The 27062-nt window shown below is 40.1% G+C and overlaps 1 protein-coding gene across 1 annotated transcript in view; it reads right to left on the minus strand.

The window, feature by feature from the left end:
- TYW3 (tRNA-yW synthesizing protein 3 homolog) overlaps positions 1 to 27062 on the minus strand; it is a 286230-nt gene that overhangs the window by 45724 nt on the left and 213444 nt on the right. Inside the window, exon 5 of the mRNA XM_044085798.1 lies at positions 1540 to 1673. Within this exon, the coding sequence (XP_043941733.1) occupies positions 1540 to 1673 (134 nt within the window). The remainder of the gene's footprint in view (positions 1 to 1539; positions 1674 to 27062) is intronic.

Below are 27062 nucleotides of genomic sequence, written 5' to 3' on the forward strand. Positions count from 1 at the left end.
TCCAGTAACAAACTTATTCTCACAGTAACTAAGTCTAATAATACAGCAGGCGACGCCCTCTTTTCTAATTATGTATCCAAAACGTGGAATGCTGTACCCTGTAATGTAACTACTATTACTTCCTTCACACAGTTTAAAAAAGCATTAAAACTACATCTCACTAATAACTGGCTATGCTCTTGCACTGCACCAGGCTAGACCCTCCACTATGCTAGACCCTCCTCCACCTTAACTATCTCACACCTCAAGATGAATGAATAAGGTCTAGGTTCTATGACTGTATAAATACATACAATATAATAAAAATAGATTGCTGTTATGGATTAGACCCTAACAATCTTTAAAAACTGTTGGTTTACACATGTCTCTCCAGCAAGGATTTGGAAGTTTTTATATATTTCTTTAGACTAGTGAATGTATTACTATAAGATTTCTCTGTCTTACTAATTGTGTCTACTATGTATGTATATACTACTGTTAATTAAGACTCTCTGCATTTTGTATGTAATTTTCTTTGCAAACTTTGTATTTTTTGTTGCATGTTACTGATGTGTGTGGAGCTTTTCTCCGGGCCTCCACTGAAAATGAACCTGTATCCAGTGGACTATCCCGGTTAACAAATGTAAAATAAATAATAAATAAATAAAGAAGTCACTTAACCAGAAAACACTCGTGCTTCTGCTCTAAAAAGAAACACACCATTCTCTTATGTGATACTATGCATCAAGGTTTTTATAGCAATATGAAGGATTTTGGATTTGGTGCCATACTAGTTTATATAAATGGTGCTGAAGGATTTTGGATTTGATGCCAGACTAGTTTATATAAATGGTGCTAAAGTCCTGGAACACAATGTCAGAAGCCGTAGTGTAGTTAAATTCAACAAAGAGATTCAAGAATGAATGGAAAATCAAAATGAAAAAAAGGATGACATGGGGATGCTGCAAACTTACAGACAGATATGGCAAACTATGAGCCTTACTTCATCAGCATGTTTATATAACAAGAGGAAAATACAGATAATGTCGACATCATACATCTGAGTAATATGTGCAATGAAAGTCTAATTGGAAAATGACAGCTGAAGAAAGGTGACATGTTAAGATGTAAAAATAAAGAAAAAGTAATGGATTAGGGGTGAGAGAGGAACACAGTATCACATTAAATTTGAGAAGCAAGAATTAAAGTACAACCTGATACAATGAAAAGAAAATTCAGGAAGCAGAGTAAGACAGATAACAATAAGAAGTGAAAAGGCAGGGGCAGAATCCAGGGATAAAGGAACAAGACAAAGAGCTGAGAAAATAAAACTGTTCTACAGCAGTGCAACTCAATCTTAACTCTTTAAATACAAGTGTGAACACTTTTCAATCTACTTACAGAAACCCTAACAGGATAACATTGTCTACAGTAGTTCTGTCTGTGTGAGAACACTAAACTTACAACATCCACTTTATGTATCAGAAAGGCAAGCTGAGGCAAATTCAGTATCTTAAAGCATCTTGCTCTTGCATTACAGAAACATTTAAGCTGACATACCTGTCAATCCTTTTCTTATTTTCATCCATCTTTTGATTCGCCACTTGTACCAGATGACCAATATACTCATCAGTCACAAGCAGTTTACCTCTATGGCTCAGCGGAACTTCTAAACAATGAGTGCTCCGTACAGCCTGCAATGTGACAAAAAAATAATGAAAGTCATTTTCAGCTGCCAAAGAAGTTTCTGAAACAGGGAAAACAGCATCAAAATCTAAAACCGAGCCTTTACTGAAAATATATTTCTTGTAAGATGACAGTACCTTTACACACATCAGCTAGAACAACCATTTTTTTGTATGCTCAACTGAAGGACATAAACTTATTTGATCTGGTATAGCGCAAGCACAGCTATGCAAAAACCTTCTGTGGCTATCCCTCCTAAGAGGGCTCTCATTAAGTTTAAATGAATAGTTAGTTTCCATTCCTAAAGCTAAATTGAAACTGTTATAAGAACTGGGAAGATCAGAAAATTCTAGTAGTCTAGTCTCACACCAGGTGCCTGGGTTTATTTTTCCAGTAGTAACACTGCTGTGCAGCATATGGTAGAATGCAATTTTAATGTGCTACCCTCTGTATGAAATATTAAATGGAGTTTCAACTGCATGAGTTGGCAGTAGCTCAGGTGATGTAAAAGACAACATGTCACTTAGCAAAGAGTGACATTTAAGTTTATTGAGTTTGTACAATAATTAATATATGCAGAACTTCTCTCCTATACACATAACATACAATGCTACACAACTGTCTATATGTACATATACATAGCCACGTAATTCAATATACAAATTCACATACTATTCATTCATAATTCGTCCCCCACTTATCCCTTATGCCATAACCAAAATCATATTTGTCTAGCATTTCTGTATCACTGTACTATAAATTAATTAGATTCCAGTATCTCTCATATCCCAAATAAACCAGTTGCAACTCAAAAGAATCCTTCCAATCATGTTTTTTTTTTAATTGTTACCCCCACTGATGTACATATAATATGTTAAGGTCTTTTTTTAATTTCCTCTTCAACAAATCTGGTTTCAATAGTTCTCAAAACCCTTCAATATGCCTACATTCTAAAAGGATACACACTTCTCCTCCCCACAATATTAAACTAAACACACTCATTTGTACAATGGTTTATACTGCAGTTCCTCTTTTACTGGTATTTTTTTTAATGTCAGTCTTAAGAAGAAATCATCCCTTTCTCTTGCCTTCCACGTATGCACCTCTTTTCTTTACCTAACTCTTCCCACATATCCACCCATTAATATTCAATCACTACAGTCCTATACTATTTAACCTATCTTATTCAACCTTTAATTTATCATCCTATTTATGACTATAAAAATAACCGTCCTTTATGCATTGCTTTCTCTTCACCAGTTAACCTCTTCTCAATAAGGCTTATATTTCAGACAAAAAACCTCTTTCAAATACAACTACTTATTTGCCACATAATCCCTTTGAGACAGAAAGGCTTACTGGGATGCAGAAGCCTTATGTCCAAAGGTTTCTGCATCATTTTAAGCAGGCGTGGTTCACAGGCTACTCTTCCATTATGGTTTTACTCTGGAAGTGGTCACAGTGCAGACAGCAATCTCACACATGTATGGGGGAGGGCTAATGTAAATTGGCAATGTGCTCTCCTGGAAATGGCAGAAGAATAATGTGGCAGGTCGATTCAGAGAGTCAAAGTGATGAGTTAATTTCTGAGGGGAGTTAAAAGTATACCCTGTCTTTTGAAAGCACATACCTGTGCACCTTAGTGGGAATGGCGAAGGCTCATACCATGATGAGAGGTAAGTATCTTGAAGCTGTGGGTGTATGTATGTGTGTGGTTGTGTGCATGCATTCTTGTAAAGGTGTCAGTGTGACGGTGAGTGAATGAGTGGATGTGTGTGTATGTGTATGTACATCTTGGTGGTTGCCATGGGGAGGTAAGTATAGGCCAGCTATCTTTGTTTGGGTATGGGTGCGTATGTGTGCCTGCTCGTACATGCACATGTTGTAGCACATGACAGGGTGTGAGAGTGAGAATTTATGCAAGTGTAAGTAAGTATATAGGGGTTTGTGGCTGCTTGAGAGTGTTTGTGTGTGGCTGGCAGAGTAGTTGTGTGTGCTTGGGTGCCTTTGTGTGCCTGCGTTAAAGGATGGCTATGAATCTCTGATGGGTGGGCTGCTAGGAAGAACATTAGCGCAGTCAGATCTGACATTATGGTGTTTATTTTGGAAGTATGACAATTAGCTGCTAATAAGGTGGTCATATGTGCAGTTTTACCTCATCTCTAATACAGCCACAATGCTAAATGACAGAAGTACATTAGCCAATTACAGCTGATGTAGAGAACCTCTCTGAATTCCAGCAAATATCTTTATAAAATTGCATATTTAATTCTTCTTTCTTTCCCTTTACACTACACTTCTTTTTAACTGGGTTAAGCCTAGAAACTCGAAAGAAATCAAACACTACCTTTAATATTTCTTTCTGTACTTCTGTTGGTTAAAAGAACGCCCCAGCATAACCAATAATTTACCCTAACATTCAATTTATAAGATGTACCTTTTTTCTAGAAAGCAACACAAAAACCTTCCACATATCAGTTATTACTTTTTTCTCTTTCCATTTCTTAATTTGAATCTGTCCCTGTTTCCAGATATAACTGTCAGTCCTTTTATTTTGTTCTTTAAAAATAAATTCCACCTATCTGCACTACATCCACATATCCTTCACGTTTCTTGAGTGAGATGCAGTCCTATCCTACTTAATCCTGCCTGTTAATGCAATGGTCACTTTTCAACTGTCCCTTACTTTTTTGTTATCATAAATCACATCATCTCTGTATGCAAATATAACTAGTAAGCACACTTATTAAAATCATCCATTTTCCCTTAATTAATTTCTGCCTAACCTCACATATAACCCAATTCCTAATTAATACATTCTTGCCTCCATATCTAACAACCCATTTACTAATGGAATTAAAACTGTTGACTAACTTCCTTTCAGAACCATAACTTTTTAACAAAAGCCAGAATGCCTTACAAGTTGCATCAGGAAATGCTTTATAAATGCCACAAATTAATAGTTAACCTTCTCTCTCTTCCAGATCAACACTAATCACTGTTTCTATTGTCAACAGCAATATTTTGTTTTTGCCAGCTTTCCTTTTACCCTGTATAATTCATTGTTTGCTATCCTAGACACAATTGCTGCTATCCAAACTGTAGAAACCTCATTATAATTTTATAATCTGTTTGGCATAATGCTAACAAGTCTTTCTCGCTCTTCTTTTAAATAAATTTAAAAGAAAGTTATGTACTTACCATAACACTGGATGCATGTTGTCTTCTGTCTGTCTCAAACCCTGGGATATCAGACTAAACTGGATCGGAATCCAGCAGCTCAGACTCTTCAACTCTAAGCTCCACCTCCTCTCCCATACATAATGCACTGCCCTACCTGAATATCATCAGATCGAGTTTGCCTTACAATGTCTAGGAACACTTAGAAGATACTCCATCATAACAAAATGGAAGGACCAAAGAGAGGTTCCCAGTGTTAAGCTTCAGGCCAGTCTATACAGTACACCAAGAGCCACACCATAAGGATAACAATTTGGAACAGGGAATGGAGGAATGGTTGAAATGGATGGAAGATGACAATATGGAGCTACCATTATGGCAAGTACATAACATTTACATCCGAAGTTGCCTTTTTCACCCACCTAAGCCTGTGGGACAAAGTCTTCAGGCAGTCAAAAAGGGTGGTATCAGGAGATTTTCTGCAAAATTCTGGACCCAAAAGTTGATATGGGTCTGAACTAAGTATTCAACTTTTAATGAGCCACAAAAGAATGAGTGTTAGACCAAGTGGCCACTGTATAAATATCTAAGGAGGCCCAAGCGAAAATGTCAGGAGAAGTAGCAAATTCCCTGGTTTAATGGCCTTTAGGTTTATTAGATAAAGAAATACCTTTCACAGAATAAACAAAGGAAATACAGCCAAAAGTCATCTAGACAAAGTTACCTTAGAAACAGGCTTACCCAGTTTGGTGTTGAAAAGATTGGCAAAAAGATACAAAGAGTTGGTCTGATATTCTGATAGATTTGGTCATATCCAAATAAAAATCTTAAATGCTGATAACATCCAAATAATGGAGTATGTACTCTCCCTTGTTACTGAAATTTGGGAAGAAAACACGCAAATGAATTGACTGGTTCAGGTTCAACTCAGGGGTCACTTTAGGTAAGAAAGAAGGGTGAAGTCTGCAGACTCTTTATGGAATATAAGGTAAGGAGGTTTGCAAGATAAGGGTCAGAGTTCTGAAATCCTCCTGGCTGATGTTACCGCTACTAAAAGTAGAGTTTACCAAGAATGCAATTTTAAATCTATGGCAGCAACTGGCTCAAATGGAGGTCTAGTTAAAGCTTGGAGCCACTTAGGCAAAATCCAAGAAGGAACTGGGTCCTTAACTATATGTCTAAGCAGGAAGGTATCCTGCTTAGACATACAGTTAGGTCCAGGAAGGTATCCTTCAAGAAAGATTTAGAAAGTTAAGGAGATGCAACAAGAGTGTTATCCATACCCACATGAAAATTCGACATGGTTGCAACCAGAATTTAAAAGATCCTCCAAACCTCAAAAATTGTATCTAAGGGTGCAGAGACAGTCTAGACCCTTAGAAATAACCCAGTCAGAAAATGTCTAAAACATGCTAGTGTAAATCTTCCTGGTCAAAGGTTTCTGACAGAAGAAAGAATGTAAATGACTCTCTTGGAAGGTATGGGATCTCTGGACATCACTGGAATTGGAGGAACCAAGCAGTCAACCTGAGGGACTGAAGATTTGGGTGAGGCTGGACTGAAGGATGGGATAGCAAGTCTAGAACTAGATACAAAACTCAAGACAGGTAAAACAGGCGAGGTCACCAAAAGGGGAACCATACTTGTCTGGTCCAGTGAGGGGCCATGATCATCACGGTCACTCTGCGGTGGGCTGCTTTATGTAGAAACTTTGTTGTAAGGGCATAGGAGTATAAGTATATAGAGACCCAGGGGACCAAACATAGAGTTAAGAGCCCCTTAGTGACTGCTACTTGGCAGGGATCAGGGCGAATAAGCTGCTGTATTTGGTGTTGAAAAGGGAACAAAAAGACTGCAGCAAGGCTGAGCCAAAGGCTGAACATATGAGCTGCCAGTAGACAGATAGACTGCTAGTGAGGCGCAAGGGCTCCTGCTCAAGGTGTCTGCCAGAATTAAGAAGAAATGGCACCACTGACACCAAAATGCAGTTCCGAAGATCCAATTTACTAAAGGTTCACAGTCAGAAAAACTCAAACACATAAACGCTCATAAAATGTCTTGCGTTTCCGTCAGAGAGACTTCATCAGATGTCTAATGTCAGCAACATGCCAATCAACAGATTATATATCCATTCTATCTTTAATGCCACCAACCACAAGCAAGAATCAATTAAAACTTTCAAAGCAGTTAAAAAAATAAAAAAAAACATCACACAAGTTTACCCCAACTATAAAACCATTCAAACAATGTAGAATTTTCCCACATTCCTATACTTCACGTTCAATGTTAATCATTAAAATAAAGATCATTTAAAACCTTAAAAACATTTTAAATATATTACATTTCAAAGATAAAAGAATGTAGTTATACAAGTGCATATAAAAAGAACAGCATCACTATCTAGTGACCATTTGTAGCAAGGTTCACAAGAAAGGGAATGTATAATATACATTTCTTTATAACCTTGCAGCTCTCAATTTCAGAACTGGGGCCAGGGAGAAAACATCATTTAAACCTGGATCTGCCAATAAACCTCCCTGCACTCTATTCTAGTCTCCCAAAGGCTACCCCATAAATCTGTAGATATTGCTTCTGAAACAAAGAAAGAAAAATTTGCACCTACAGATGTAACTGTATCTTTATATAAAACACTTCTCAGGTTTTTGGTACGTATATCATAGGTATATAATCGTAGATTCTCTTTCTCAACTTTCTCTCAGTTTGGCCCACGTAGGAGACAGTACATTTATTACATAAGGACATGTAAATTAGACCACTAAAGTCACATGTACTACGTACCTTACTTGTCAAATACATGTCTCTAGCTTCTAATACAACTGCATCTCAACTGATGATGTACCTGCATTAGGGGCAAAAACCACATTTAAATGTTCCCACCTTCCTAAGATTCCCACTTTTATGGGTTGACCGCTCCAACAATTCTTTAACATTGGGACTGCAACTGTAGATGATCTTCAAGGGTGTATCAAAAATACCACTAAGATCAGATAAATTAGAAAACCTACACCACTTTCTTTCCATTATGTCTTTAATGATCCGTGAGTCCCCACTGAATTCTGTTATAAAGGCTCTTACATATCCTGGGTCCCTGTCTTCTTCTAGTTGCAGGTTTGGAGCACCAGCTAAAAGAGGTCCTTCAGTGGAATCCATACCAAGTATCGGTTTGAACCTATTTGCTCTACACTCTAAAACCTGTTTGTAAATCTTTTTTGCAACATCTGTGGGATAACCTCTCTCCAAAAACATCCTAGTCAAAATATCATTCTCTATCACAAAATCCTGGTCAGTGGAACACATCCTACATATACGTACAAATTGTCCTTTGATTATGCCAGTTTTTTTATGGTAAGGGTGTGAACTTGTAAAAGGAAGTAAAGAATTGGAATAGGTTGATTTCCTAAACATACTAGACTTAAACCCTTGTTCATATTTCTGTACGGTAACGTCCAAGCAATTCGCCATATGACAATCAAAATGATAGGTAAAACGTAAAAAAGTGGTAGTACCTGATACATAATCCAGGAATTCTTTTAACTTTTCTTCCGTTTCCACCAAAAAAATAACTCATCAGGGAACCTTTTGTATAAAATCCAACAATCTTTGTATTTAGAGTTGACAATATACAATTGTTCCCACACCATTAGGATCATATTAGTATATGGGGAGCACAAGTGAACCCCACTGCCACTCTACTCGTTTGTTGAACAAATTCCCCTTCGAAAAAAATAAAGTTGTTCTTCAAAATCAACTCTATCAGGGTCAAGCTACGATACATTTCATCTTGTGTTAAATTATCAAACATCCTAAGGGCTTCCTCAAACCAGCTTAAACCCTCTTGGTGTGGAATACAACTAAATAAATCAACTATATCAATTGTCACAAAACATAAGTGTTCACTATATAATTGTTGTTTCACACATCTCAAAAGGTCCCATGAATCCTTCAGAACATTTTGATTCCCAAAAGGATTTTTTTCAGTTTCACACCCAAGAATTTTGCCAGCAGAGCTGTGACCGACCTTTCAGCTGAGACTATTGGCCCCAAAGGGGGATTCAAAATGTTCTTATGCACTTTGGGAATGGAGGGTATTCTTGGTTTATCATTGTGTAGAAAGGACAAAGTTTGTTGGTCTATAAACCCCTCCAATAATAGGTCATTTAATATAATGTAAATATGTTTACAGGCAACATTAATCTTGTTAATGGACACCTTAACATACCTATTAACATCATCGAGTAGTTTTTGCCTCGTAGTCCAGTGTATTCATTAAAACCATCCCTCCACCCATGTCAGGCTTCATTACCCTTACCAATTTATTACTTCTGAGTTCCTCCATTGCTTTCTTTTTATTAATCTGCAAAATTGGAAATACCTTGTTATCTGAAACACCTTTTCTTAATTCATTTTCTACAAATAATTCAAAGTTTTTTAACTGAGGGTGAAGGGGGTTGTATATTATTTTCCTTTTTAGCTCACTGGATTCCATACCCTTACCATTGCTACCAAACATTAATTCAAAATTCTTCTTTCTTAAAAACAATTTTAAATCTATTATGAGCTTGCTGATATCACATTTCCTCCTAGGGATAAAACTGAACCCTTTAATAAACAGCCCAAAGTGGACCTCATTAACTTCAATATCACCATAGTTGAAAATATTATATCCTTTGAACGTCATTTTAAAACCCTCTCTTGAAATTCCTTTATCATTTTGCCTGTTTTCCCTTATTATTTGTTCGCCTCCCCCTTCCATTGGTCATAAGCTCCTCCCCTTCCATTGGTCGTAATTGTATCTCCGTGTCTGTCTGTTCCTCAGCCTCTCCAATCTACGGGGAGATATTCTAAAGGGCCCTGATAATTAAACCTAGGTTTATCTCCTTCATGATCATTGGGTTCAGCATACTGATTTCTGGTAAATCTATCAATTTCATTATTATTGTAACCATCATCCATCCTTTGGTGGCTCATGTTAACCCTATGTCTAGGGTAACTACGTTGCTCTGAGTACTCTAATCTGCCCCTATCTAATTTTCTTTTTTTACGATTAATAATCACTTGGCACTTTCTGTCCACATAATCCCTAACCTCATAATATTTTTTCATATAGTCTTCGACCGAAAACAACTATTCTCTGGTTAATTAATTCTATTTCCTCAAAAATAGCATCCATTTCCCTTCTGTTGTACTTTATTAGAGCTTTTAAAACTTCAAACCCACACTTGTCAAAAATGCTAATTAACTCCTTATGGAAATCCGAACCTTCCTTCACATTGTTCGGATATTTCCATACCCTTAATCTTTTAGGAACAATACCCTTACTTATACATTCTTTCAAATACACATTATCTATATCTAAAGATCTGTACTTGAACATGTGAGTTTCCAGCATTTTTACATTTTCCATATAACTTAAATTATTAACACCATCATTTTTATACGCAGTATCTTCTAGTTGATTATCACAAATAATAAATGGCTTTTTAAGCCAAGGGTTTAAATCCAAGATCGTTTTATGGACAATGTTAGTATCATGTAAACAGTCACCTTGGTTGTTAACCAAATGGCCAAGGTTGTTAACATTCCGCTTGTGGTGTCCACTATCCTCACAATTGTCTGGGGGTGAAAATCTACCTCCAAATGTTCACCATGGTGTGCAAGTCCACCATCAGCCCTATTAAAGGCTCATTTACTTCATGAGCCATTGGTCTGAGGCTGCCCCACCTCCTGGTTGCCAGGTAACAAGCTGATAGATGCTAATGAAACAATAGTAGAACAGAGGGGCGTCAGCAAATCCACTAAATGGGTGTGCTGGCCTATTAGACTCCTTAGGTCCCCCAGTATCTCCATCTCCTGTAGCCATGATATCAGGTTGCTATGAAAAGGCGGCCAAAACTTCCAAAATCAAAACTAGTAAACAAAAACAAGGAAGCAAGTGCTGAAAAAGTAAAACTTAAAACCAAGAAGAAATGGCACCACAGACGCCAAAATGCAGCTCTGAAAATCCAATTTATTAAAGGTTCACACTTGGAAAAACTCAACACATAAATGCTCATAAAATGTCTTGCGTTTTCATCAAACAGACCATCAGATATCTAACATCAGTAACATGCCAATCAACAGATTACATATCCATTCTAGCTTTAATGCCACCAATGGCAAGCAAGAATCAATTAAAACTTTCAAAGCAGTTAAAAACATTTTTTAAAAATTACACAGGTTTACCTCAACTATAAAACTATTAAAACAATGCAATTTTTTCTCACTTTTCTATACTTCACCTTCAGTGTCAATCATTAAAATAAAGATAATTTAAAACCTTAAAAAGCATTCCTCAGATCTGACATAGGATCTCTTGGCAATCTAAGTTCCTTGGGCTCGAAAACTGGGTGTCGGATCAGAAAGGGGGCGGATCTTTTTCTAGTAGGAGAGCTTATGGATCTGGTAGGGGATGGAGCTGGAATGAGTTCCATCTGAATTTGAACTCTTAAGGAATCTCCACATCAACCTGTCCATATCAGATTCCAAGTTACTCTTGCAGGACCTAGACGAGAAGGAAGAGGGTGGCTTTGAATGTTTGGTGGGAGTCTCAAAAATTTTGGAAGGCAGAGAAGGTGACATTGGCTTTAGTACTACATCTAAAGTGCAGCCGCTGGACATCAGATCCGAGAACCTTGGATCTGAGACAGAGGCAAGCTAGATTGGTGATGTGGTCATCTGGGACAAAACCATTGGATCCGAGGTAAGTATGGGATCTGAGGCAGGCCCAATAGCTATCAGATTCGAGACTGTAGGATCAGAAAATTCCTTAGATTTGGCTGGCAGCTCCAAGGAAGAAGGAGGTGATTTGTGAGGTTTCTTTCTCAGCTCCGAAACTGCCTGGGAAGGTTTAGTGGGGCTTTGAGCCCCAGCAGGCAATAGTTCCTTGAGAATCTGCTTGTTACAGCAATCTGAGAGAGATCTTGGATTAAAAGTACTACAGATAGCACAAGGAATGTCCAGCTCCTAGGCAGTATACGCACTTCTTGTGGGCATCAGAGTTGGGGATCTTATGCCCACAAGAAGTGCACTTCTTGAAACCCGTGGGCTTCTCAGACTTGTCCGACATAATGTAAGATTAAGCTGTTGTACTAAGGGAGGGGCAGAAAAACTACTTCCATCTATAACTAAACTAACTACAGGAAAAATTGTACCAAAGGTGAAAAAACACTTATCGTTTAGGCAATAAACTGGAGAGGCTGGATCTTCCCTTCTTGCTACTATGGTGGCAAACGAGATCTGGGGAGTTGGAGATGGATTACGCCATTATGGGTAAAGGGAGGAGCATGAGGGTTGGATCCGAAGTCTTGCAGAAAAGTGTCAGAGTCAGATCCAAGGATTGGATCCTAGACCCATAGTTGAGGAAGAATGAAAAAGACAACATCAGATTATGTAATTAATGCTTTTGCTAACCTGCTATAAGCATTCAAACCTTCTTTTCTTACAACACAGAAATATTTTATTGTGTATAAAACAACATAAAAAGATTACTAGGCAGTAAGCTAAGAACAAAAACAGCAAGTACTAGTACTACTACTAATAATGGTGTTAATAATAACAGTAAAAACAACAATTCTGGTATGTTAAATAAAAAATACATGGAAGAAACACAATAGTTATTTAAACACAGATTATTGTTTTCATTCAAATTTTAAAATAATTTCTTCAGACACCCACACAATTAAATGCTCACCTTATAAAAAAAGAAGTTATGTACTCACCATAACATTCCATGTGAGTTGTTCCATCTTGCCTTAATTCATCACTGATGGGTTCAGCGACACGGCTAACTAGCAAGCTCAAAGTTTTCCAGTAGCTCGAGACCCCACCCCTTATCCCATAATGTACTGCTGGAATTACCTCAGATGTTGTTTGCTGCGTACCATATAGTAGTACAATAATTATTCTGCCTAGGAATTAATACACATTGAAAAACCAGGATGAAGACAGCCTTCAGTTCAACTGCCAGCCAGGAGGGAGGGATGTGAGAATGAAGGCGAGATGGAACAACTCACATGGAATGTTATGGTAAGTACATAACTTCTTTATGTGAAGTTGTTCAATCTCGCTGTTCATTCATCACTGATCTTTGGTGGCTCACGGAAGTACACTCTTCAGAACCGTAGAACCAAATGAAGCCCTGTCCCTGGAGGCCTTATCCACTTTGTAATGAGTTATAAAAGTATGAGGTTTAGACTATGTGGTTGCTGCACATATGTTATCCAAAGGTAATTTGGCTTGAAAGGCTGAAGAGATAGAAATTGCTCTGGTTGAATGAGCCTTTACCTTACTAGACAAGGGCATATTATGACAAGCATATGTGTAGGTGATACAATCCGACAGTCACTTAGACAGGGTTGTTTTACCTTTCCTGGCCTCAGAAAAAGACACAAAGAGCTGATCTGATTTCCTAATGTCTTTTGTTCTGTCTAAATAAAATCTAAGTTGTCTATGAACATCGAGTGTATGCAACATATATTCCAATTTGTTGGTATGATTAGGGGAGAAAACGGACAACTCAATGACTTGATTGATGTTAATCTCAGAGCATACTTTGGGCAAAAAGGATGAATTTGTCCTGAGAGACACTCTGTCAGCGTGGAAGACCATGTAAGGGAGCTTGATGGATAGGGCTTGGAGCTCTGACACTCTACGGGCTGAAGTGATGGCTACCAAGAAGATAGTTTTCCAGGACACACATTTTAGTTCACAAGATGATGCAGGCTCAAAAGGAGGAAGAATGATATGAGATAACATAAAATTCAAATTCCAGGGGGAATAAGATGTCTTCACTGGAGGTCTGACATGAAAGGAACCTTTTAGAAAAGCCTTAGACAATTGGTGAGCCATAATATTCAAACTATCAATTCCTAGATGAAAATTAGATAAAGCAGCTAACTGCACTCACACCGTAGCCACTGCTGCTCCTTTGTTGAAGATTTCTGCCAAGAATTGTAAGATAGAAGATAATGGCACTTGATAAGGGTCAAAGTTGTGGGAAGAAGCCCAAATGGAAAATCTCTTCCACTTATTACGATACAATTTTCTGGTGGAAGGTTTATGGGAAGCCAACAAAATCTGACTAGTGTCATAGGAAAGATTATAGAGCCTGGCTATGCGGGGAATTGGAGCAGCCAAGCGGTTAGCTTCAGTGTCTGCAATGATGGGTGAAGATCCCCTGACGGATGTGTCAACAAGTCCAGAACTGACTCCAGGATCCGTGCATCTTCCAGAATATGATGGTAAAGAAATGGGAACCAAATCTGCCGAGGCCAATGAGGGACTATAGGGATGATAGTCCGTCCCAGCGACTTTGCTTTCTGTAAGAATTTGGGTATCAGGGGAATTGGTGGAAATGCATAGAGGAGAACTGGGGGCCAATCTTGGACAAGAGCATCCCTCGGGGAGTGACCTGGCATGGGAATCTGGGCAAAATAGCTTCTGCATTTGTTGTTGTGACTGGCAAAGAGGTCGCAGGAAGGCTGACCCCATTTGCGGAAGATCCTGTCCGCAATCTCTTGTTTGAGGAACCATTCGTGGGGCAATAAGATTGCTCTGCTCAGTCTGTCTGCTATGATGTTGGATTTGCCCGGTATGTGTGCTGCCACCAGATAGCACTGGGATGACAGGGCCCACTGCCATACTCTGAGGGCTTCTCGGCAAAGGGGATAAGACTTGGTCCCACCTTGTTTGTTGAGATACCAGACCACTGACATGTTGTCCGTCTGTATTGCAATTGTCCCTAAAGGAAGAGAGTCCTGAAAGTATTACAGCGCTAGAAGTACTGCTCTCATCTCCAGGACATTGATATGCAGATGTGATTCTTGATCTGTTCATGTGCCTTGGACAGTCTTTCCCTGAAAAAGCTTCCCCCACCCTATCATGGAAGCGTCCGTGGTCACAGTGGCAACTGGAGGGGGGAGCATGAAAGGACATCCTATTGTGACATGAAAAGACATCAACCACCACTGAAGAACCTTCTTGCAGGAATTTATCAGGATCATGTGACTCATTGGAAGCTCTTGGTAAGACCATTGCATGAATAGAAGCCAATGGAGGATTCTCATATGCATCCTTGCTAATGGGATTGCTAAAATAGCTGCAGCCATCAATCCTAGAACTTTTAATACCTCTGCTGCTGGTGCTCTGTTCTTTGATATCAGGGACATGATGTGTTGGCGAAGAATAGAAATTCTTTCTGGCAGAGAGTGGTGGTTGACGTGTTTAGTTCTGTCCCTATAAAAACGATATGCTACGATGGCGACAAGTCAGACTTTTTGAAGTTGACTGTAATGCCTAGCCGATTGCAGTGTGTCAGAGTAACCTCTCTCGCTTGAAAAAGTTGATGCCTGGTGGTGGAGGTAAGGAGCCAATCGTCTAGATACGGAAACACCTGGAATCCTAGATGCCTCAGGTGAGCCATGACTACTGCCATGCACTTGGTGAACACTCTGGGGGCTGTAGTGAGACCAAAGGGCAGAGCTCGGAATTGATAATGATTGGCTCCCAGCAGGAAACGCAGGTGATCTCTGGATGGTCTGGCCATCTTTGTGGTAGGACGCATCCTTGAGATCGATCGAGCACATCCAACTGTCCTTCCCCAAGAACGGGAGTATGGACTGTAGCGTGACCATTCGGAACTTCTCTTTTTTCAAAATTGGTTGAGTCTGCGGAGATCCAAAATGGGTCTCCAGTCCCCTGTTTTCTTTGGAACCAAAAAGAACCTTGAGTAAGTTCCGAATCCTGTCTGGTCTGCTGGGACTGGCTGGATGACTCTTTTTTTCTAGCAATTGGTGTAACTCTGCTGCTTGTCCCATGTGACTGGGTGGAACATCTGGGATTTTTTTGACAGAAAGAGGCTGGGTGGAGAACAGTATGAAATACCCTCTGGAAATGATACTTCGTACCAAACTGTCATTTATATTTAGCCAGGCTTTGGGTACAATGATAAGCAACCCCCGACTGCCTCCAGAGTAGGACAGTCGGGCCTCCCTTCAGGAGTGCTGGTAGAATTGACCAGGGAAGTGATCTCTGTCACCCTGGTGTTGCGGACCCCCTCTGCCACGAGGGCGGTGTCTTCCATTGAAACCCCCTCCTCTGCCTCTGGAGGGGGGCTCTCCACGTGCGTCTTGGGCTTTCCGGAACCACATCTTTCCTCCCCTCTGACCTTTGGGAAAGGGTCAAGTGGGGGTGGAAAAATGGACTCCGAAGCAGACAGAGTCTTTCCTTCTTGCTCACACCTGGTCAAAGTCTCCTTCAGCTTTGGCCCAAACAAAGATGAGCCGTCAGATGGGGTATTAGTAAAGGAAGACTTGAAGGGTTCTGCAAAGGAACAGAGTCGAATCCAGGCATGCCTACGAAGAGCGATTCCTGTACCTGCGGCTCTACTCGAACCATCAGCTGCATATGATATGAGACGCATGGACAAGTTGACTATCGAATTGAGGGTAGAGAGCTGAGTGGCAATCTTATCAGATACACTCGAAGCTACAGCACCCTGAAGAGCATCCCCCAACTCCTTAAGGAGATATTTCTGCAGTCTGGTAAAATGTGTCAAGTAGTTCAGTGATCTGAGTGAGAAAGTCGCTGAACTGAACATGCATTTCCCATATCTATCCATGATCCTAGATTCTCTGTTAGGAGGATGAGGAAGTCTCAGACATTTCCTTTTTGGTGGCTGCCATCACCACCATGGCAACAACAGGGCCTCCCTTGGTCAAAAAGGACTAATCCACAGGGGCTGAAATAAACTTATTAGGCCTCCTAGGAACAGGTTCCATAGATTCTGGAGACTCCCACGCCCTACAAGAGACCAGATCCATGAGCTCATCGTAGGACGGAGATACCCAAGAGGTGGAAGGTTGAGACCCGAACACCTTCAGGAGAACCGACTCGTCCTCAGTAGGGCTCTTGGACTGCCAATCGCTCCTCTGCCTAAGAATTTCAAGAATCTCCACAAAGGAGATGTCCTCAGAGGGGGATCTCGGGGACCCTTCTGATTCATCCAGGTCGGTGTCTGATGTGATAGACTCCTGGAGGGAGTCCAAATGCCTCCTCTTGCATAATCTCTTCTTGGGAACCTCTTCAGGGGGAACTTCTGGAGAGGTCTCAGAAGAGCAGGGAGCGCCCTGTGGGGCTACCTGAGGCTCTGGGTCTCTACGCTTGGGATGACTGGAGGAAACAGAAACTGACACAGGCACTTTAGGGGAAGAAGAGGCCAGACCTTGAGATGAGGAAGTCTTGGGAGATAACACTCGCCTCATGGCACTGAATGCACCTCAGCTCCAATGAGAAGGAGTCGATGGCTCAGATGGAACCGCAATCTCCTCCCGCAATGAAGCCGTGGGCTCAGAGCCCAAGGTAGGAGCCAAGCTCACCTGAGCCGAGGCCCCGAGAGGCAGAGTCGGCAATGACAAGTCGGTGCAACTATCCTCCTCGGACCCGACCGGAGAGTGTCAGCTCCTAGAGTCCCTGGTTGGTGCCGAGAACGTCCGAGCAGATGGAGCTGATGACACTGGAGCAGGTGTCGGCTCTAAGGGATCCACAATCATCAGGTCGGCCTCCTCCGGCTCTGAAGGTCCGGTATGGCTCGGAGGAGCAGATAATTTAAAGGTAGTGGTCTTCGGCTCTTACGGTTGTGTCTGAGCCGACAGCAATTTAACTAGGCCTGGTGCCTTTAAGAGTTTCTGAAACAGCCGGTCCATATCCAGATCAGATAGGCTGAGAGAGGACCTGGAAGAGTGGACAGATGGAGCCGACTGGAGCAATATGGATGGAGGTTTTTCGGCAACCTGTTCCAAAGCAGTGTCCCGGTTCTGAAAAGAGCAAACTGTCGGCTCCGAAGGCAGTGGAGCCGAAGTCACCACACTCGCTGACCTTTTTCCTTTTTTGGATCTAGAATCAGTGGAAGATTTAGATGATTCACTGGCTCCATCCTGGTCAGACAATGCCTCAGAAAAGGGGTGTTCGATGATACCCCTATCAATCAATTTCCTCTTCCTTTCTGCTAACACTCTGGTGGAAAAGGAGTGACAGATACTGCATGACTCTTGCAGGTGTACCTCACCCAAGCAGTAAACACACTGCACATGAGCATCTGTGACTGACATTTTCTGTCCGCAGTCTGGGCATTTTTTAAACCCAGACTTTGGATGTTTGTCTTTCTCTTCAGACATTTACACAACTCAAGCACACAATTTAACTATGAGCTGTTTTAACTATGTAACTCACACAAACACACACACACACACAGCCCAAAAGGGACACTGACAACTAAATAATTATAAACAGTAATAAGAAATCCAAAAACAATAGTCCCAAAAGGGAACACTGACTAATCACTAAAGAAGGGATCCTAAGGCCAAAGGCAAGATAGATAATACTGAGGGAAGGGGTATGAACACAGAAAAACTACTATCTACTAGGTAGTAATATCTGCTATTAAGAAGAGAACAAGGATATATAAAAAAAAAAAATGAAAAAATATAACTTGCTGAAAGTTGAAAAACTCCCAATAAAGTCTCGAGCCAAGCTGGAAACCAAGAGATCTGTGCCGCGGCAAACTAGATCTGAGATAATTCCAGCAGTGCATTATGGGATAAGGGGTGGGGTCTCGAGCTACTGGAGAACTTTGAGCTTGCTAGTCGGCCGTGTCGGAGCTGAGGATCGGCTCTGAACCCATCAGTGATGAATGAATGGTGAGACTGAACAACTTCACATCATTCAATTTCAACATGAACACATTTCTACAAAGCAATATAAAATATTCCATTCATACACTTCTGAGAAGTGCTGCTCATATAAAGTCTTGACAACTAAAATACTTACAAGAATTAAAAAACTATATCATAAGACAACACAACCAGACCAAATGAAAACATGACTAAATTCAAATGTTCACTCATTTCTCGGTGTTCCTTACAAGAAGTGCTTTAAATGTTTTGATTTAAGAATAAACTTAAAATTCAATAATTCTTACTCTCAGAAATGAAGGCATAAACAAAATGCTTACCATTCCCCACCAGGAAGACACGGGATAGATAACTTTATTATATAGGGACCTTTCCTGAAAATGTATCATCTTCTTCTAGGACAGTCACTAACAGCAAAGCATAAAGCAGTACTAGACTTTCCCTTCGGTGACGGAAATCAGCAATATAATGTTTTTATGAGAGTAAATTATGTTTGTTATACACATAACTGCTGCAATAACAGTCAGTGTATGTAGAGAATTCAGAGAGCTTACTACAGAGCAAACAAGACCTGTAGCAACACCATGACAGAATCTGCTCTGCTACTCTATCTGAAGTCCAAACAGTAATACCTACAAAAACGGACGGCGCATCCAGGTAGCTACTCACAAATTCTCTGTGGTGACACATTCCTGACAAAGGCAGCCATAGTGATAGTTGCTCTTACTGACTGTGTGCTGATCTGACGTTACAAAGTTTTCCATTCTGGTCATATAGGAAGCAGTGCTGCTAAGCGATCATTTCAACAGGATTTGCTTAGAGATAGGTCTTGTGTTTATGTGGGATGAAGGACACAAAAAGCTAGTCAGCCAGCCTGAAATCCTTAGACCTGTCTAGATAAAATATTAGTTACCTGTGTACATTTAAGCTGTGCAAGATGTTTTCCTCTTTCTTGTATGGATCTGGAAAAATAACCAATGAAAGTGGATTGTTCTGTTTTAGTGGCATTTCTGAGACCACTTTTGGCATGCATGAAGGATGTATCCCAAGGGCCACCTTTTCTTTGAGATCCATAGCTCCCCTCCCATCTTTCTACAAGACCACCACTGGTGCTTTATCCATTAATGCCTGTAATTCTGACATCTTCCTAGCTAAACAATTGTCACTAAAAAGAAAGTTTTGCAAGTCAGGAATTCACAGTGGCAGAGCCTGCTGGGTGAAAAGGAAAAAGTATCACTTCTTCCAACACAAAGTCAAAGTCCTATGACAGAGGCACTGGTTTATTTGGGAAATGCAAATGTAGTAGTCTGTTCAAAAACTGTTTTCACTAGACAACTGTTAAAGGTGGTAGGTCAAGTGATAAAAGGATGGCTTATTGAACTGGTGAGTTTTCTTCAGCTTCTTCCAGAAGGGGAGAAGTTTGAATGGGGTCATAAGCAGAATTCCAAGGACCACAAAGCAGCTAAGGGGGGACTGAAAATCATCGCGCCCCACCCCTTATATTCTTCTGGTCCACTGGATCCAAAAGTCCCAAAACCCTTGGCTTCCCTGGTGGTTTCAGCACAGTCATCAGCTCCGATGTTAACTGAAAGGAAGGCTCCATCTCTTTCTCTCAGTGTCCCTAGCCCCTTCTTTTCCAAGGGTGCACCATCGTTTAGGACTTTTTCCCATTCTACCCCATGCGAGTCCTCACCGGTGTCATAAGACACAACTTGGCTCCATCTTTATGGTAAGTACATAGCTTTCCTTTTATTGAACTTGGCCTAGTTAGCTGCCTACAGCCTGCTTAAGAAGTCAGGCTTTTAAGTTATGGAAGTTACATTATCCATACTGGAGAACTTAAGACAATGCCTTTGTTTGGAGCTCTTTAATATTCATCAGACTAAGAGTTTAAGACCTAATCTTTGTCAGTAGGTTGTTGTTGTGTCTTTCAGCTTTTCCCGGTTAGGGGTCACCAGAGCGGAACTCCGGTCCGCTAATGATTGGTAGTAAATTTTTACGTGCCAAGTTGCCAACCCTGACACACAACCTTTATTATTGCCACTGAATGAGCTTCGTGCAAAATCCTTTGCATATATTACAGCTTTTTTAGTGTATATCAGTAGGGGTGTTTAGTATAGCTACAGTAGTATCAGTCATAATGTGTGGGAATTACACTCTAGGTGGAAGTCCAAATATACAGCAAATGATGGTTAAAAGGTCTTTTCCATTTTATTCATCTTTCTGTCACATTAGTGGGAGGCTTTGGTGATTCACCTAGATATAAAACACTTAAGCCTCGTATTCCTGAACTTAAAACCATGGTCAGTCACTGGGAATTAGTCCTTCTTCAGGTCAACAGAATCATTAATAGGGCCAAAAAACCTAACACAATAAATTCTGCATGGCAAAGTAGGTAAGATTTATGCTGTGTTGCTACATTACCTCCTCCAACTGACAGAATGAGTGCCGAAGCCCTCACAAATGACACAAAGAGAGTCAAGATGGGCAGCCCCCATACAGTATATGCACCTGTCATGGGCATCTTGCAATGGGAGCTTGTGATCACAAGCATTACATTTTTTAAACTCTCATTCATAACATAAACAAGGAAAGACTAAACCCTACCAAGAACAAACCTAAGCACACAGTAAACACTAAACTCTAAGAAAAATAATCTAGGCGGGGGGACAGCCCACTAAAGATAAAACTCTAACCCTAAAACCTACACTACCCTACTCATACTTACTACAAAATAACACACTAGCTACCATAAACCACACAAGTAAAACAAGGGCAGAACACCTGGCAAAAAACACTCTAAAGTACTAAAAATACTTGGAAAAAAAGGATACACTCCAACACAGCAATCAACCAAGCTGCTTTCCAGGAATGGCAGCAAAACAGAGCTGAGGTAATCTTGATGAGTGAGGTATTATGTGTAGAGGAGGCAGAGCTCAATGGGCTGAAGTTTTTGGTATATAGCTGGTCTGAGATCCAGTAATGCATAGGTTGAATCCAAATGGAAGACGTAACATCAGATCCCTATCTGGGTGCCTGTAGGAGCTGGTCAAGAAAGATGGGAGTGAACAGTTGCTGCTGGGGTGGAAGAAGGCAGTTCTAGCTTGTCACGAGTGACATCTAGAGGACAGTACAGTTGTGTAAGAACTTACCATAACAGTAGATGTCCGACTGATAACTACTGCAGTACTACTGACTGATGATATCTCCTGCCAGGGATAGCCATACATCTCGTGAGCATACCAAAACCTGGGCGCCTTCCCCTCACACAATACATCCAATGTACAATCAAAGCATGAGAGCTAGGAGGTATGTAAGGGACATATGTGTGTGTGAATTACCTCTGGGCTTTCTTGCCCTGGACCAGAGAGGTGGAAACTAGTGCAGAAGGACAGGTAAACTGTATACAAACACAGAAATTATATATATGCAAATAGGAAGGTGGGAGATCTGACCACCACACCAGGGATAACATAAGGAAGCAGTAAGATGGAGGAGGGTGGGATGTAATGGATGTAATACTGTAATAGTGATCAGTTGGACATCTACTTTTATGGTAAGGTCTGAAAAAACTGTACTGTGCCCTTCACTGGTTCACTGTTGCAGTATTACTGACTAAAGAGAATATTCTCAAAGGTGACTAGTAGAAAGGGAGGTGGATAGAAATGTTGTGCTGGGATCTAAGATTTTTTGAAGGATGGAGTTAGCAAAACTAGCTCCAACCCTGGAAAAAAAAAACAATCTTATAATGTTTGCTAAAAGTGTGGATTCCAAATGGACTTAAAAATCCAGACCTTTGAAAAAAGCTCCAGAAGAGGCAACAGCTTTAGTAGAATGGGCTTTATCAAGACCCAGGAGCTGCTCACCATGAAAGGAGTAACAAAAAGAAATGGTACAAGAAATCCATCTAGAGACCGTCTGGGTGACATAACTTTTTGTCCTGTAAGGAAACTTTTTGTCCTGTAAGGAAACAAACAGTTGTTCAGATTTTCTGATGTCTTGGGTTTTGTCATGGTAATGCCAGAGCCATCTAGGGACAGCCAAAGGCGCAAGAGTCTTTCTCTTTTATTCTAAGGAAAAGGAAAAAAGAAGGGAGGTTGTTTGATAATTCAAAGAAAGCTTGCTAACTACTTTTAGCATAAAGGAAAGGTTAGTCCTAAAGGTCACCCTGTTTTTACGGAAAGTGAAGAAAAGTGCCATAAGCACCTGCAATTCTGAAATCCTCTGAGCTGAAGTCAGAACTACAAACAAAACAGTCTTTGATGTACAACATTTAAGGGAAATGGAGTAAGCAAGCTCAGAAGGAGAAAGTTAAAATTTTTCCAAGATATAATTTAGGTTCCAAGGTGACCTAATATGCAGGACACCTTTCAAAAACGGTTTGACCTCAAATTATGCAAAAAGATGTGAATCTAAAGGCCAAAAAGCACAGTTTACTAACAAATGTGCTTTGATGGATGAAAATGACGGATTTTAACTGAACAGCTTATACAAGTAAGAAAGAATAGCAAAAATACCCACTTGATTGGGGTTCTCTTTCCTCTTGTGGCACAGAACAGAAATTATTTTCCAGTTGGAAACACAAGATTCCCTAGTAGGTTTTCCAGCTCTCTATTAACACCTGAAGAACATCTTCTGAAAAAAAGATGCCCAAGTAGAAAATAATATTATCATCCAAATTAATTTATGGTATGAAGATTTCTATGAATAAGAAAGCCCTTGAGCTGTGTGAGCAGGTACATCATGTGAGGTGACTTGTTGTTACTTCCCTGGGCCAGGTGAAAGAATAAGGGGAACTAGTGTTGTCTGGGCCAAAAGGGGGTCACCAACAAGAATTTTGGTTTGTCCTTTTGATTCCAAGAAGGACTTTATGAATCGGGAGAGAAGAGGAAAAGCACAAAGGTATCTCTCCCTCCATGAGAAAAAAACATGGCATCAATTTTCCACTTCACTGTGCATGGGCACTCAGGAGCAAAATAACCTGAGCTATCTGTTGTGAATGGAGGCAAAGAGATCTAGCTGAGGAGTATCCCACTGACAGATTATCTGCAACAAGACCTCTCTATTCAACATCCATTTGCAAGGGTCTGCCCTGGATCTGCTCAGTGACTCTGCCACTGTGTTTCTCTCTGAGGGGAATGTAAACTGCTGGAACAGAGACAAAGTACTGGATAGCAAGGTCTCAAAGAAGTCACTGCCAGACTGCAGAGGTAATAGGACTTTGATCCCCCCATTTGTTTATGTGCCACATTACTAAGGTGTTGTCTGGATGATCTCAGAGAGTTCCAGGACAATAAAGGCCGTCTTCCACCAGTATAAAAATTTCCTTCCACAGATGTTTCGTAAAAAATAAACTATTCCACTCCTGTTCCAAGAATTAAATCCACGGTGTAGTAGAAAACCACTTTAATATAAAATAAACTAAAACAACAAAAATTTTACACAGATTTAGCGCTTTCATCTCTCCACGGAGACTTCATCAGAATCATCTAGTAACCATTCTGAAAACATTTTATATCTTTACATTCACTGTCATTGGTTGGCCATTTAGTACTTCAATAATCCAATTATTCAATTATATAGTCATGTTGGTATTTCACTTCAGACCTTCTGGTCTTTTTAGTAAACTTTAGTAGAAACATATACCATATATTTACAAGTTTGCAAGAATATACATAGTCTTACAAGATGTATATACCACCACATAATAAAACCATTTTAAAAAACCTGTAATCCAATCTATCAAAAAAGTGTTAATAATAATTATAACGTCTTTGTGTATAAATATGTGTAGGTATGTCTCCCTAAGACACATATACTAAGTGCAAATTATATATATATATATATATATATATATATATATATATAAACAAATACGTACATCTTCTGAACACCACATATTTGTCTGGGGTCCTCCAACTTACATGTTACTAGTTAGTAAATTCTTATTTACTTTTTATATTATGCCTTTATGGGTCTTCTGAAAGCAATTTTAAGGCTAGGGTTATAGACATATGATCATTCAAGCCTTTCCCACTACATGCATCCAGCCTGAGTTGCCATATCATTTCTCTAAATTCTAACTTGGTTTCCCAATCACCTCCTCTTTCAAAATGTTCCATGTCCTCGAGTACCCAAAACCTAAAGTCAGCCTCTTTACATGACAATATGTGTCTATATAAAGCATTATTTTCATTTTTCTTATTGATGTCTCTCAAGTGTTCACATATTCTTACTCTAAGGTGGCATTCTGTTTTACCTACATAATACCCCCAGCAGGTTTTACAATATGCCAAGTAGAAACCCCCCTTCAAGTAACAACTGTTGTATCTTTTTGCTCCTAAGGTCATAGCTATACTTGGAATCCTAACTTCAGTTTAGTATATGTGTCTTAGAGAGACATACCTACACATATTTATACACAAAGACATTATTTATTATTAACACTTTTTTGACAGATTGGATTACAGGTTTTTTAAAATGGTTTTATTATGTGGTGGTATATACATCTTGTAAGACTATGTATATTCTTGCAAACTTGTAAATATATGGTACATGTTTCTACTAAAGTTTACTAAAAAGACCAGAAGGTCTGAAGTGAAATACCAACATGACTATATAATTGAATAATTGGATTATTGAAGTACTAAATGGCCAACCAATGACAGTGAATGTAAAGATATAAAATGTTTTCATAATGGTTACTAGATGATTCTGATGAAGTCTCCGTGGAGAGATGAAAGCGCTAAATCTGTGTAAAATTTTTGTTGTTTTAGTTTATTTTATATTAAAGTGGTTTTCTACTACACCGTGGATTTAATTCTTGGAACAGGAGTGGAATAGTTTATTTTTTACGAAACATCTGTGGAAGGAAATTTTTATGCTGGTGGAAGATGGCCTTTATTGTCCTGGAACTACGCCTTATTTTCATTTTTTGAGGTGTAAATCTTTCTTGTGGTTCTTGATCTCAGAGAGTGCTTCAGGTTCACAGGTGGTGCAAAGAGTGAAGTGTCAGCATGAGTGTCTTCATTTTCTTTCTATTTATGGTTCATAGGTAGGTACTAGGCTATCGGCCCAGGGGCCTATGTAAGCCTAGCCAACAAGGTTCCCTGTCTTACGCCACCCAAGAAAGTTATTTTCTTGTGCCACTGTCGAGCAGAGACACAGAAGTGATTCCCAGGGTGTATTTCCTATTTCCCATCCACTCATCAAGATTTTTCTTGAAGAGTGCTAATGAAGAACTTTGCTTGATATAGATGGGTAGCCTGTTCCAGAGTATGGGAAGTCTCTGGGACAGGAATCTATCCCTCTAGCATGTCCTATTTATTGTGGTGACAAGGTCTAAGTTGCTAGAGTGTGTAGCTCGGAGGGATTGGGATTTCTTTAGGTGTAGCATGTCCAACAACTCTGGGTTTGACATAGCTTTATATGTTAGGCAGAGATCACCTCGGAGTAGGCGATATGCTGCAGAGTAAAGCTGGAGTTTTTTTGACGCGGTCAGTGTAGGGCATTTGTTTGAGGCCAGTAATCCTCTTTGTGAGGTACTTCTGTTGCCTTTCCAGCTGCTGCAGATGTCTTGTGAGGTACATTCCAAAAGGGGCGTTGTACTCTATAATGGGTCTAATGAATGTCGAGTAGAGGGGAACAATGACCTCTTTTTTTCCTAGATGAGAACCCTTTTATGATGAGGTGTGCCACGTAGAATGACTTCCTGACTACTGTGGCAATGTGACTATCAAAGGAGAGACTACTGTCCACCTGGGTCCCAAGGTCTCTTATCACACATTTGGTGTTAAGTAGATTGCTGCCTATGTGGTAGGTCATGGGTACAGAGTTTTTACCAAAGGGGATGACACTGCACTTTTTGGCATTGAGCTTGAGGCCATGGCTCTGACACCAGGCATCTGTCCTTGCTGTTTCTCTTACCAAACACACTGGACTTTTACGTCCATCAGACATGCCCTCTATGCCAGGTCTAAGGCATCTGTGCGACCCAAGGAAAGAACCAGAAAAAGCACTCCTGGGTTGAGTGAAATCTTTTTGATCCAATAAGAAACCTCTTTCCTGAAGAAGGGGAAGGGAACAGGAAAGTTCAGGGGGTTGGCAGTGCCGAGGTATCATAGGAACTGAACATGACATGTATCTCAGGGCACTCAATATCTCTCTTGCTCAGGTCAACTCTAAGAAAAGAAGGGACTGAAGACAGTCCGTCAAAAACGGAACTTCTTCCGGAGGGAGGTTGTAACTGAAACAGTGATGAACCTGCTTTGGAACACAAAGCCCTGAGACAGATTCAAAAGGGAATTTTTGAAGTCAAGGTGAATCCCAGTCAGTGTAGGAGATCTATTGTAAAGTGCAAGATCTGCCACTAGTTTTCTACTTGAAGATATTTGAATCATCCAGACAGAGAAAATTTTAAATTCCCTGAACTCTGCAGAAAGCGAAAACAGGAGCAAAGCACTCTGAATA

This window comes from Protopterus annectens, chromosome 10.part0 (assembly GCF_019279795.1).
Source record: "Protopterus annectens isolate FY-2018-M chromosome 10.part0, PAN1.0, whole genome shotgun sequence".
NCBI lineage: Eukaryota > Metazoa > Chordata > Ceratodontiformes > Protopteridae > Protopterus > Protopterus annectens.